Raw genomic sequence first — 15705 nt, 5'->3', positions numbered from 1 at the left:
TCAGTTATAATCTAACTGTATCACCATCACTGAGAGTAGGAGTTATCAGTGAGGGAACCATGAACTGCTATCATAAGTATAAACTTAGGACATTTAGTAAAGTCCTAGTTTATTTAATGTCACAAATCTAACTTTTCTCATTCATACTTTTTTTTAAAAAGCTGTACTCTTTTCTGGGACTTATAAACTTGTCACTTCCTTAACCCTATTTTAAATATTTACTCATGCTGTGATGAATGAAGATAAATAAACTGTCAAGAGTCTGTGAATTAATAAAGAAAAAGGATTTGAAATCAAATGAATATAGAAATATACTTTCTCCTCTCAAAATACATGAATAAAGAGATAGATTCCTAGTATATATGATGGAACTGGAATTAGTCTTAAATTAATTTTATCCCCTTAGTAAATCATACTCCATGCACAGAATTTATTACTTTACCAAAAAGATTAAACCTAAGTAGAAAATGGACACATTTCTAGAAAATGTCCTACATCACACTGCCAATTATTAATGGTACACAGTTGAAGAAATCAAGATCTTCCAATTGAAGTTGTATTCACTATCTGGCTAAAAAGTCATTTCTTGAGGAATAAAGTGGTTTGCACACACAGTACTGATAAATTCCATTTGCAGGCACCTAGCACTATGACCTACCCTCTGCAGAATTAAGTCCTACTCTTTATCTTTTCAATCTTTGACAAATGACTCTCACACTCTGTGTTTTCCTAAGCATTTATTTCACAGAATTATAAACATAAAGGCAGGATTAAACCCACCCATCTCTATTACAAAGGCACTAACAATAACCAGAACAGAACAAAAACTGAAAATACAGAAAACTGATAGTTGCTGTGAATCTCACGAACAAGAACATGTATCCTCTCCTAGAGATAAAGAACAATACTTTGTTCTAACAGTCTTTCTTCCAGGATGTTCCAGTATTTCCCCCTGAGATTACCCTACAAACAAACCAAAAACCTCCCTTCCCCCAAGTGCCTTGCAGACTAACAAAAGTCTGGTAAATATCTGTGAATGTGCCATTTTTATTCCTTACTTATTCCTTACTACTCCTTAGTAAAGGTAGATAGGGTAGAAACAAAAATATTATCTAATCAATGCAATTTATGCTTACTTAGGTATCCAAAAATACATTAATCAAGAAGGAAATCTAAGTCTTAGCTGTTGAAGCTAACAAAAAGGGCATACAACAGGATCCTTGAAGTCATATAACCTTCTGTTCTATATTTCATCATATATGACAGTCTTTATTATAAAATAAGACGTGTAGTATGTTAAAACTTTGCTCTTTTTTGCCTTAAATTAAAACTATTACTTCAAAATAACACTTCATGGAACTTTAATAAATGAGGTATAAAAGGAGCAAATATAGAAATCATAAATTAGATAACTGAAAAATAAAATTGATAGAGGAAAAAAGATTTAAATCCAGAATGAATTCAAAATAGAACACATTATCAAAGTTTTGATTTGAATAAATCTATAATTAAAATAACTTCCTGTTAAATATATTTGCAGATGACTCAGATATATTCACTGTCTTTTAGTTGAGAAGAAACCTATGAACTACCCCATTCAATTACCATATGTATATACTGTATTAGCTTCCTGCAACAATAAATCTAAGAAGTGAATCTCATAAAAAGGCAATAATCTTGTGTTCTCCACAGTATATCAGGGGAAAAGAATACTCATTACATAATCTTGAAATACATAAATCCACCATTACAGTTGGAGACCCTAAAACTCCTCTATCAGTAATCCACAAATCCAGCAGGTATAAAATTGGCAAGGACATAGCTGAACTGAACAGCACTCTCCATTAATTGGATCTAATTGATATGTATAGAATACTTAATCCCACAACTGCAGAATACACATTCTTCTCAAGCTCACATGGAACATTCAGACCACATTTTGGACCATAAACCACACCTTAACAAAGAGAAATCATAAAAAGTATGCTCTCAGACCACAATGGAGTTAAACTAGAAATCAGTAACAAAGAAACAGTGGGAAATTTCCAAAATACTTTCAAACAACACACTTCTAATTAACACATGGCCAAAAAAATCCTGGAAAGGGGCCGGCCTGGTGGTGCAGCAGTTAAGTTTGTGCACTCCACTTTGGTGGCCCAGGGTTCAAGGCTTCAGATCCCAGGTGCAGACCTATGCACTGTTTATCAAGCCATGCTGTGGCAGGCATCCCACATACAAAATACAGGAAGGTGGGCACAGATATCAGCTCAGGGCCACTCTTCCTTAGCAAAAAGAGGAGGATTGGCAGAGGATGTTAGCTCAGAGCTAATTGTCCTCAAGAAAAAAGAAACAAGTCCTGGGAGAAATTTAAAAGATTTTGAATTAAATGAGAATAAAAACACAAATTATCAATGTTTTAGGATGAGTGAAAGCAGGGATTAGAGGGAAAATTTATAGCATTGAATGCACATATAAGAGAAAGATCTAAAATCAATAATATAAGCTTCTATCTTAGGAAACTAGAAAAAGAAGAGCAAATTAAATCTGAAGTAAGTAGATGAGAAGAAACAATAAAAAAATTAGAGCAGAAATCAATGAAATTGCAAACAGAAAATCACTAGAGAAAAATCAATAAAACCAAAAGCCAGTTCTTTGAAAAAATCAATAAAATTGATAAACTGCTAGCCAGGCTAACTAAGAGGGAGAAGACACAAATGAATTACATCAGAAATGGAGAGGGGCCATCACTATTGATCCATGGACATTAAGGATAATAAAGGAATATTATAAACAACTCTATATCCATAAATTTGATAACCTAGATGAAATGAATCAATTCCTTGAAAGACACAAACCACTAAACTCAAACAAGAATAAACAGATAATGTGAATAGGCCTATATCTATTAAATAAATTAATAATAACCTTACAAAACAGAAACTGTGAGGCACAGTTCTTAGCCAACTAAAATGAACTAGCTACCAGTAAACATCAAGGTAACTCTATGAAAAGCTATGCAAACTTGTTGAAAGCTACAAAGGACATGAGAATGGAAAAAAGGAAAAACTGAACAGATTTCTCTTCTGGCCACTATTATTTTGACTTTTGCAAAGCAACAACGCATACACTACGGTAGCTAATTCTGTACTTACAAAGAAACCAAAAGTGGTTATGATCTCTCGCTCTGGAGCATTTGGAGTGAATCCGGATGGATTAACCAGTGAATTCTATCAAACATTTAAGGAAGAAATTACATTAATTCTCTACAATCTCTTCTAGAAAACAGAATAAAGGAAATACTTCCCAACTCATTCTATGAGGCCAGCATTACCCAATAAAAAAGAAAAAACAAAGACATTATAAGAAAACTATAGATCAGTATCTCCTATGAACATACATGTGAAAAGCTTCCCAAAATATTAGCAAATTGAATCCAATAATGTATAAAAAGAATTATATACAATGACCAAGTGGGATTTATTCCAGGTATGCAATGCATTTGCAAGGTATTCAATGTTTGAAAATCAACTGATGTACTCTATCACATCAAGAGGCTAAAGAAGAAAAATCCTATATCAATAGATGCAGTAAAACCACTGGTCAAAATCCAGCATTCATTCATGATAAAAACTCTCAGCAAACTAGAAATAGAGGGAAACTCCTTCAACTTGATAAAGAACATCTACAAAAAAAATCCTATAGTTACTGTCGTACATAATGCTGAAAAAAAAATACTTTCCCACTAAGATAAGGGAGGAAGGCAAAGATGTCCCCTTTCACTACCCCTATTCAACATTGTACTGGAAGTCTTAGCTAACACAGTCAGACAAGAAAAGGAAATAAAAGGTATACAGACTAGGAAGGATGAAATAAAACTGTGTTAGCAGATGACATTATTGTCTATAGAGAAAATTCTAAAGAAACCACCAAAATCTATTGGAATTAATAAGTGAGCATAGTAGGTGTGCAGTATACAAGGTTAATATACAAGAGTCAACTGCTTTCCTATACATCAGCAATCAAAAACTGGAATTAGAGGGGCTGGCCCAGTGGTGTAGTGGTTACATGCACTCTGCTTGGCAGCCCAGGGTTTGTGGGTTTGGATCCTGGAGGTGGACCTACACACCACTCATCAAGCCATGCTGTGGTGGCATCCCAGATACAAAATAGAGGAAGATTGCCACAGAAGGACAATCTTCCTCAAGCAAAAAGAGGAAGATTGGCAAGAGATGTTAGCTCAGGGCCAATCTTCCTCAATAGAAAAAGCAAAAAGAAAGAAAACTTGGAATTTAAAATGTAAAGCAACACTATTTATATTAGTACCAAAAAGTGAAATACTTAGGTATAAATCTAACAAAATGTATACAAGATCCACATGAAGAAAAGTGCAAAATTCTGATGAAAGAAATCAAAGAAGATTTAAATAAATTGAGAGATATTCCATGTTCAAAGATATAGACAAAAAGATATTGTCAAGATATCAGTTCTTCCCAACTTGGTCTACTATTCGACATAATTCCAATAAAAATTCCACCCAGGTTACTTTTTGGATGTGGGCAAACTGATTATTTACAGTTTACATGGAAAGATCCCAATGCCAGCACACGAATGAGGGAAAAGAACAAAATTTGAGGACTGACACTACTCGACTTCAAGACTTACTATAAAGCTACAGTAATCGAGACAGTCTATATTGGCAAAAGAACAGACAAATAGATCAATGGAATGGAGCACCCAGAAACAGACTCACAAATACAGTCAATTGATTTTCGACAAAGAAGCAAAGATAACTCAATGGAGAATGGATAGTCTTTTGCTAAATAGTGCTGAAACAACTGACATTCACATACAAAAAAGTTAATTTAGACAAAGCCCTTACACTTTTCAAAAAAGTTAACTCAGAATAGATCATAGACCCAAATGTAAAACACAAAACTATAAAACTCCTAGAAGACAACACAGGAAAAAATCTAGGTGACCTTGGGATTGAAGATGCTTTTTTAGATAGAACACCAAAAACCAGGATCCAGGAAAGAAAAAATAAGTTGGATTTCACTAAAATTAAAAAATATCTGCTCTGTGGCAGACATTGTCAAGAGAATGAGAAAACAAGCCACCGACTCAGAGAAAATCTTTGCAAAATACATATCCGATAAATGTTATCCAAAATATATGAAGAACTCTTAAAACCCAACAATAACAAAATAAACAACATAATTAAAACATGAACTAAAGATCTGAACAGACAACTCAACAAAGAAGATATACAGACGGCAACTAAGAATATTAAAAGATGCTCAATATTATGTCCTCAAGGAAATACTAATTAAAATAACAATGGATATCACTGGATACCTATTTAGAATGGCTAAAATCCAAAGCACTAACAACATCAATTGCTAGTGAGGATGTGGAGCAACAGGAACTCTCATTCATTGTTGATACAGTCACTTTGGAAAACAGTTTGGTAGTTTCTTACAAAACTAAACACTCTTATCATATGATCCAGCATGGCGATACTTGGTATTTACCCAAATGAACTGAAAATTTATGTCCACGGAAAATCTGCACATGAATGTATATAACAGCTTTTTATTATAAGTGTCAAAACTTGGAAGTAACCATGACGTCCTTCAATAAGTGAATGGATAAACTGTGGCACATCCAGACAATGGAATATTAAAAAGTCAGCATTAAAAAGAAATGAGTTAACACGGCATGAAAAGACAGGGAGGAAAATTAAATGCATCTTACTAAGTGAAACAAGTCAATCTGAAAAGGCTACATACTGTATGATTCCAACTATATGATACTGTGAAAAGGCAAAACTATAGAAACAGTAAAAAGATCAGTGATTACTGGGTGTTCAGGTGGAGGGAAGGAGGGATGAACAGACTGAACACTGGGAATTTTTAGGGCAGTGAAACAATAGTGTATCATCCTGTAGTAGTATACACAAGTCATTCCACAGAATGTACAACACAAAGAATAAACCCTAATGTTAAACTTAGGACTTTGGGTGATAATAATATATTAGTTCACAAAATGTAACACAAGATGTGAATAACTATAATACAAGATGTGAATAATAGAGGTACTGTGTTCAGGGGCAAAGGGGGTATATGGGAACTCTCTGTACTTTAAATTTTTCTGTAAACCTAAAATTACTCTAAGAAATAAAATCTATCAATTAAAAAAAAAGCCGAGAAATGATAAACACAAAATTCAGGGAAGTGGTTACCAATTTGGGGGAGACATGAGATACGACAGAGAAAGAACACACAGGCTGAGGCAACTGCCTTGGTAACGTTCTAGTTCTTAAGTCAGGTAGTGCGATCATAGATGTTCATTTTATTATTATGCCTCATAACCTGCATATGTAATAAATGCACTTTTCAACTACTAGGTCAAATAAATAAAAAAAAAAATCTACATTGAATATATGTGTATATGCCCTCTTTCAAATTATGCTGTGACTGGAAAGCAGAAGATGTTTTACATACAATAAGGCATACATAAACACTAGGTAATAAACTTCCTGTGACTATATACTATAGGTAGGCAAACAGTATAGCAGAAAGAATACTGGGTTTGGGTTTAGACCTCTGTCGTAATTCCAATTCTGCTTTTTATTAGTTTTGTGAACTTGAGCAACCAGCTTTAATCTCTCCATTCTGGTCTTTCAAAGGGAAATAATAATCATACTTTAAGCACTCTATGAGGAATTTATGATAATATGTGTAAGACATATACAAAATACTGATGCGTTAAATGTACAAAATAAATGTTAATTCTCTTCTCATAGTTATATTCTGAAGATTTTGAGAATAAGTATACCAAAGAATCTAAGGGCACAGCCAGAGCCAGAATGCCTGGATTCAAACCACAGCTCTGACCCTTACTGATTGCAGTATGAATGCTAAATGTCTCCGTTTTGTAAAATGGAGATAACAGTAGCAATATTTCACAGCCTGAGGATTAAATAAAATAACTCACGTTAAGTGTTTAGAATAATACACAGTGTAATAAGAAGTACACAGTATAAGTAATTATTTTTATGATTATTATAATTATTATCTTGAGCTGAGATCACTGGAAAGATTTTTACATTTAAATTAGTTCTTAAAATTCAACCCGTGAGCTAATTCTTGCACAGATGTAAATAATTCATCATAGGAGCTTTTCTCCTGTGTTTTCACACATGGAAGCCTAAAATACCAAAAAAAAAATCCATCTTGTCATATATGATGGTCTAAATTAAAAAAAAAAAGGTGACTAAATTGGTGAAGTATTGGTGGAGATAAAACAATGCTGCTATTTAATGATTTCTCATTTTAATCTGATTAAGCCTAAATCCTTATTATAAAATAGGCTTATAACTTTCAAGCAAATTACAATTTATTGACAGACACTAAAATTCAGGATATAGTATACGGGTATATCAAATACATAAACAGCTTCAAGTAAATGATTAGAGATTAAAGTTTATATTGTTTGTCAGAATAAACTCTAAAACAGGCTTAAAAACATAAAGAAAAAATAAAAGTTAAGCACACTTGATGAATATGGTTCTCACTGAAGCTAACTGGCAAATTTTTAACTTCATTCCATGTATTTTGGAGTGTATTCTACCTATTAGTTATTAATGTCTTTGAGCCTTAAATTAATTTATTTTATAAAATGAAAATAATCTATCTCTGGTTAACACACAGGATTACTGTAAGGTCAAATACGATACTACATACATGAGCATTTAGAAAATTGTCCTGGTTTACATAAATGTATGGCCATATTAGTACTAGTTCTAAGACAGTTCATCACTCAGGTCTATTGATATCATTCTACTAAGCAGTTGAGTAAAGATATGAAGAACTGTAAAAAGCTACAAAATACAAAGTCCCAATATGAGAAATTTTATTTGTTCTAAAATATTTGCTATTCTCTTAGAGGAATCATTTTCTGTTTTCACTTTTAAAGCAGAAGAGCCCCTTTTGAGGCAAAATCTTATCGGGAATCTCAATCTACAAAATGAGTAAAAGAACTGCTATCCTTAGTTTCCTAAGCCTTTCTCCTGCTCTACAGCTCCTATGATATCTACTCTAAAGCAAGGAAAACAGCTAGAAAACTGGGCCCTGAGCTTGTCTACACATCTAAACACATCATACTGTATTGTACTATTTTGGAAAACTCTTTAAAGGCATCCTGGTGAGGTAAAGAACGTCCTGGGATTAAGCTGTCTCTGTGCTCCATGACAGCTTAGTTTCAATACCACTCCATACCTGTTTCCTCATCTTTAAAATTGGGAGTAAGACTACTGACTCTGCAAGGTTATTATGAAGGTTAAATGAACTGATATATATAAACTATATGCATGGGCAGAGCTGAAGACCAGTGAGAAGTATGCTTTTACATCTGACAAAGTCACCTAACAGCTTCCTATAAGGCTGAATAGGAATTGGTGAGTGTTGTTAAGTGTGTGATGCGCATTATAATGACCTATAAAGCTCAAAACGTTCACAATTTATTTTGTCTGTATTTGTAATAAATTAAACTGTATTAAAGTCTTAGCAAACTAATGATCAACGTTTATTTGAAGTGTAAATCAAAAAATACATAAATAGCTTCACTGTTCTTGGTTTAAAAAGAAAAACCTACGTTAACTGGCTATTCTGATAAATCTGATGACAATTTTAACAAATTCAATCATTTCAGATGCCTAAACTCCTCTGTGCTGCTGTATCACATAAAGAAATACTTGAAATTATTCAACTTGTATAAAAAGATGTAACAAAGTACTCTCAAGCCCCAATTAAAAATAATATCAATTGAAATCATTTTCATATTTTTACACGCTTAACACTTAGGGGTGGCAAGATGTTTAGAGGCATCTTCCAAAGTCACTCCTGGTTCTAAGTATATATCTAGCCTTATTTAAATCACCTGCAGTCAAAGTAAAAATAAAATTAATATTCATAAGGCAAGATATAATCCTGAAATATCACAGAAAGAACAAGTGGCAATACATTTTTTAACAAATAATGCACACATTTATACTGAAAAATAACTAAGATTCTTAAAATACTAAGTTGGCTAAGATTTTTATTTACTAGAACATCTTTAAAGTTTTGTATTAGGTACCACTACTTGAAATTTTTTGGAAGCTTAAAAAAGCCTCTTCTCAGATTGCTAAAATAGTCTTAATACACACTATTATAAATGTCTCTAGTTTGGGATGCAGTCAATAAAAATTAAAGTTAATTTACTCATTGATCTACTTAATTTATTTTTAAGCAAGAAAAAGATTCTGAATATTTCCTACAAAGTTAAGCTGAAATAAAAAATGAAGGCAGCAATAAAGATTTGGTAACTTCCTGTTGATGTAGAATAGGAAAACCAAAACATTTTTACAAAACAAAATTACAGTCCCTTATTCATTTCCTTTTTTGAAGATATTTAGGATTAGCAGAAATAATTTAAAAGTACTTTTCTGTAATCATACAATTTTGTATTCTATAAATATTCTCTATGTTTAAACTTTCAGAAATTGTATAATTTTGCATAATGTCACCATAAAAAGACTAGTAAATATAGATATTGAAATCACTGACTAAGATTTACCAGAGTATATTTATGATTAATTGGTTGATGTCTTCTCCCTTTTTTCCCATACCAGAGACGAGACATTTCCTTTCCAGGGCAAATTAAGTTACATCAAATCTCGTAAGAACTGTTTTAAAAAGCATTCTTCCTCTGTCACAGATAAATTTCCAGCACAAGAGCCCTACTACAGTGACAAAACAGTTTGCTAGAGACAAAGATTTGATTGACAAGACAGAGAGCTAATCACTAAGTAGTATCCATTGCAAAGATAGTCCTGAGTGGAGACTGTAAAGCTGGGGAGGGAAGAGAGGGTTTCCCATGTTTAAGTTTGGTTGCACTGTACCCAAATGTGCAAAGAAAGGGCTCAAAAGTTTAAAGACACAGAGCATTTATTTACAAACACCAATTTACTAAGAAATATACTAAAAATATCTTAGTCATAAAAAAGTAATTAGTACAGTTTCCAGAGTCCCTCCCAAAGTACACAAATGATTTCAATTAACATTTTGTTGTTTGCTCATACAGTCATAAATTCTGTTCTTTACTTTCATCTAAGAATCCTATAAAATTTCATCTTTTATGTGAGCATTTTTTAAGCAATAAGACATCTTTTGAAGACCCTTCATCCTCAAATCTTATAGAAAGACTATGTAAAAACAAAGCCAATTTACTACAAATAAATCCTAAAGAAATATTCAAAGTGATCTGAAAATTCCTTTGCCTGTTACACAGTACATTTTTAAACTGCATTTCCTAGAATCTAGTTTCTTAAAAAGGTACTTATATTTACTATGCTTACGTGTACTTCACTAACCAGTGGTATGCTGCATATAACCAAAGAAGTGAATTTTTAAGATTAAATATTATTACAGCTATAAACTAAAATTATCTACAGCTCAATTTTAACTACAATACCAATGCCATAATAGTACACCTGAATATTTCTTCCATCTTAAGCTAAACCTGCTCCTATTCCTTTACCTTATTTTGTGTACACATAAAAATGTGTACACACAATGCTACCCTTCACACACACATTCCCCACCTTTCTAGTACTCACAACACTGTACCACACCCACACCTCCACATTCCAGCATGTACATGTACAGGACATAGCACACCCCACACTGAACATCCTCCCTCCCATACATACCAGCCACCTGCCTCATCTCCTCAACCAGTGCCATCACACTTACCCTAAGATCTGTCTCCCAAAGTCCCTCATAGGCACACTATAACCATTTCCATGCCAGCCTTAGTATACACAAAGTCCTATTATATAGTGCACTGTGGTCACTCTTCCCCCAGTCATTGCACTTCCCCTACACACACCAACATTACATAACTTGGTGGTATTGGGGTGCCATTTTAAAAACCTATCGTTACTTCCAGCCAGATTTCCTAAAATTAAAAATATTTCATGTGTACCAAAATGCAGTTTAAATGAGATTTTTTAAAACACACACACACCAAGCACAGGATAGCCTATTCTGTTGGTTGTCTACTCAACATCCATCCCCATACCTTCTTCCTAATACAGCTTTGATTTTGCTTAGGTATCTTTTCAGCCAAGCGCTCTGAGAAGGCTGGCTCCATGCCTGGACAGGATGGATCTTTACAGATCTAAACCAGTGGCTCTCAAATTTTAGTGTGCATCAGAATCACCTGGAGCGTTTGTTAAAACAGAATGCTAGGCTCCAAAACCAGTTCCTGACTAAGCTGACTGAAATGGGGCATGAGAATGTGCACTTTTAACAAATTCCAAGATGCTGCTGCTGCTGACATTTTGAGGACCATACTTTGAAAAACAACTAAACCACAATGAGATATCACCTCACACTTGTTAGAATGGCTATTATCAAAAAGACAAGAAATAAAACAAGTGTTGGCAAGGATGTGGATAAAAGGAATCCTCGTGCAATATTGATGAGAATGTAAATTGGTGCAGCCACTATGGAAAACAGTATGGAGATTCCTCATAAAACTTCAAAATAGAACTACGATATGATCCAGCAATTCCAGTTCTGGGTGTTTATCCAAAGAAAAGAGAAACACCAATTCCAAAAGATATGCGCATCCCTATGTTCACTGCAGCATTATTTACAATAGCTAAGATAAGGAAACAACCTAGGTGTCCTGCAACAGATGAATGCTAAACAAGATGTGGGGTGTGTATACATACATACATACACAAATACACACAATGGAATACTATTCAACCATTAAAAGGAATGAAATCTTGCCTTTCACAACAACATAGATAGATCTTGAGGGCATTATGCTAAGTGAAATAAGTCAGACAGAGAAAGACAAATACCATATGATCTCACTTTCATGTGGAATTTAAAACAAAAACGGCAGCAACAAAACCAAGCTCACAGATACAGAGAACAGGGTGGTGATTGCCAGAAGCAGGAGGTTGTGGGTAGGCAAAAGGCAAAAAAAATTCCAGTTACACAATAAGTCCTGGGCATGTAATGTATAGCATGGTGACTACCATTTAGAAATTGTATTACATATTTGAAAGTTGCTAAGAGAGTAATCTTAAAAGTCCTCATTACAGGAAAAAAAATTTTCTTAACTATGTATGGTGACTAATGTTAACTAGATTTATTGTGATCATTTCACAACATATAAATACCAAATCATTATGTTGCACATCTGAAACTAAGTATGTTGATTATACTTGAATTAAAAAAAAAAGAAAAGCAACTGGTTTAAGCTATTTTGAGTGTGGTTTTCTGTTTCTTGAAGCCAAATGCTTCCTAATTAAAAAACACACTATCGAGCAGACATAAAATGAGCTCAGTAAATCTCCTTCCTGCCCTTTCTTTTTTTCATAGTGTTTAGAAAACATAATGCTAGATCATTTAAATTTGTCTAGACATTGCAGAGCTTGAAGCAGATGTCAATTTATCATTAGTGTAAAATGACAGACTATAAAATGAAGCACTTTTAAAAACATAACCAGTTTATGCTCTCATAATTCAGATATTCAACTTAATAATCTTTTCTCCTCTACTTTCTTTATTGGGATTCAAGAAAGTAGAATCCCATATTGAATTACCTCATAGCTGATTTCCTCTGAGTTGGGAATGGTCCACTAGAACCAATAATATATAATCTACCCTACCCAATATTTAAAGTAACAGTTTAGAAGTAATTTTTAATGTTTAAAATCATAAACAAGTCTGTCATTCATCCTCTCCATCTCTTCTTGCAATGCATATTAAATAACATTTTAGATTTTTAATGGAAATTTTATAGCCTAAAACTTCTGGTTAGGAACTGAGGAAAAACGTTAACAGGGTAGCAAAGTATTGGTTCAAAACTTCCCTGAGGTATATAACATCCTAAGTTAACATTATTAGTAGTCAAAACAGATTGTATTAGGCATGATTCTAGAACCAGAGATCTAGTCTACAGTACAGTGCCTACAATAATACTGTATTTTATACTTGAAAATTTGCTAAGAGGGTAGATCTTATGTTAAGTGTTCTTATTACAAAATAATAATAATAAAGAAGGTGAGAAGAAACTTTTGAAGATGATGGATATGTTTATGGCACAGATTGTGGTGATGGTTTCATGGATGTATATTTGTTTCTGACCTCATCAAGTTTTATACAGTAAATATGCACAGCTTTTTGTATGTCAATCATACCTCAATAAAGTGGTTTAAACAATACTCGATATAGAAATATTATATAAGACAACTTGCATTAACTCATAAATTCTAATTGTTTTTAATGCTTTTGATTTTTACCTTTTTCAAATTTATTGAATTTCTTCTGGAGTTATGATTTGTAATACTATGTGATTGGATCAATTTAAAAAGAAAGTATATTTTTCTTTAATTGTCTTTATCTAAAAAGGTGACCTCTATTTAGTGACTTAGATATAAGACATCCTTTTGAATAAAATCAATTCCGTATAAATTTTGCTGGCTAGGCTGAGAAGAGAGCAGGAATGTTTTTGTTTTATATATTGACTCAATTTTAATTTTGGCATTACTTGTGCTTTAATTAAAAATAAAAAAACATATGTTTAATAAAATAAACACCAGAATACTCATTATCTGGCAGCTTAAGAAATAAAGTATTAAACACACAATTGGTTTGGTTAATGATACTGGTACTGCTGCCTTTTAGAAGTTGCAGCAATACCAAATTGTCAGAAAAATCTTCTCTGAGAAACCTAAAGACAACAAAGGCAATAACTCTACTTAATTGATGACAATTAAGAAAACAGGACTGACTGCACATGATGATCATCACATACTAGTGGAAAATCAAATCCAGTAAGGATATAATATGATAAATTTTATGCCTAAAATGCTAAGATTAGGTAAATATTTTAAATTGATATAATTAAAATGAAGAACACTAGAAATTAATGTCAAAATGGGAAGATTCTATAAATGATTTAAAAATTATCTAAGCCAGAAAGAGGATTCTAAAATATTTTGAGTAATTATAAAATGTTTGCACAGGTTTATATACTAAGCTGTCATCATATTTACATTTACACTTACACTTAAATGAATAACCTAAGCTTTGTTTGTTTGTTTGGGAAAATGTGAGTAATGTCAAGCACCTGAAAATGAACATCAGCTCAGAAACCAGAAATCAAATGCAACATGCTTCTATCAATACTTCTGCAAGGGTGAGAAGTATGGAGTAAACCAAAGCAATTTTCTTCTAACACCAGTTATTACTTTTAAAATAAAAAATGTTAAAACGTCGTATAATAATTGACATATAACCTCAGTAAACTCATATTTTTAAATTTAATGAACAAGATTAAACTTGAGAGGTGAACTTCTAAATAAATTAATTAAAGCTAATTTAACGAAGTCAATTTCTTAGTTGTTTTTATCATCCTAGGAGCACTAGGTGTTTTAATTAGTAAGTCTGGGGTATGAGAGACACTGAACCACAAGTGGTATAAAAGTAACTCTAGAGAAAAAAATGGAAAACTTTTTCCGCCAGTTCTTATCCCAAAAGGCGTGAAAATCAACTCAAAGGAAGTGAGACAACAACCAATTTTAGCTTAAAAAGCTCCACTTTTGAGGCCTGTGTCATTAAGGGGCGAGATTGGCACACTTAACACATGTGACACCTTGAAACCTAAAACTTTCAGGATTCTAGTAGAGAGTTCCTTGAAGGTGGTACTTGGGGTTGAGGGTGATAGAGTCCAAGGGGTGCATTAATGTTTCATGGTATCTGGTGACAGAATAAAACTGACTTGTATTGCCATAGCATCATTTTTACTTAATGATAAGGAATTTAAAAAATTCTTTTCATATTACTTCAGATAAATTAAGAAGATCAATGCAAAATTCACATGAATCTTCACACAGGCTTCAAAAATATTTCAGGCTTATTGTGGTGGCCACTGCTTTAGACCATACCATTGGACTCCTGGGTACTTGTCAAGTACATCAAACTTTAAAGGGCATTTGATGGACAAGTTCAAGAGGTGCAGATCAATGACTTCTAGCCTGGTATGTTTCTTGATTTCCCTCTCCTGGTAGTGCCTCTGAGCACACAACATGATAGGAGTCCTTTGGTATGTAAGGGAGTTAAGCCTTAAGTAATTCTATCAGCATGCCTGCTATTGATAACAAAAGATGTTTTTAAAAATCAAGGCACAAAGTGATTAAAGAAAACTTCTCCATGGTGAACCAAATTTATGTTTTTGGTGTGCAGATTTAACACCAAAAATAAACGGAATATTTTGAAAAACATTTTATACAATGTAACTTGCATGACAAACTTGAAAATTAAACTATATTATGATCAATATTGTGTGAAAGAATCTTTCATAGTCTTAGCATTGTATACATTTAATGCAACACCAGAAGTGGTGGCATAGGATAGTATAGTGGTTTTTCCACCTCTACTGTGCAATGCAACTGCCTGAAGAACTTTCAAGAATACTGATAACTAGGTCCCACCCCAGTGATTCTGATTTAATTGGTCTGAGATAACTGTGAACAATAAGACTTTTGAAAGTTCTCCTTGATGATTCAAAGGTTCTGCCAAGGTTAAGAATTTGGTGTGGTGGAAAGAGTATAGGCTCTAAACTGCATATTCACCACTA

General features: G+C 33.1%; 1 protein-coding gene across 20 annotated transcripts in view; it reads right to left on the bottom strand.

Annotated features, from left to right (window-relative positions):
- Nucleotides 1-15705, bottom strand: part of OXR1 (oxidation resistance 1) — a 451197-nt gene that overhangs the window by 12436 nt on the left and 423056 nt on the right. The window contains exon 1 of one of the 20 annotated variants that reach the window (XM_070221695.1): nucleotides 9619-9880. The exons of the other annotated variants lie outside the window; for them this stretch is intronic. Coding sequence (XP_070077796.1) covers nucleotides 9619-9684 — 66 coding nt within the window. The 5' untranslated portion in view covers nucleotides 9685-9880. Of the gene's footprint in view, nucleotides 1-9618; nucleotides 9881-15705 lie in introns of those variants that run through there. 20 annotated transcript variants of the gene reach the window in all.

The sequence above is a fragment of the Equus caballus genome, chromosome 9, assembly GCF_041296265.1.
Source record: "Equus caballus isolate H_3958 breed thoroughbred chromosome 9, TB-T2T, whole genome shotgun sequence".
NCBI lineage: Eukaryota > Metazoa > Chordata > Mammalia > Perissodactyla > Equidae > Equus > Equus caballus.
This window is presented reverse-complemented; position numbering and strand designations above follow the sequence as displayed.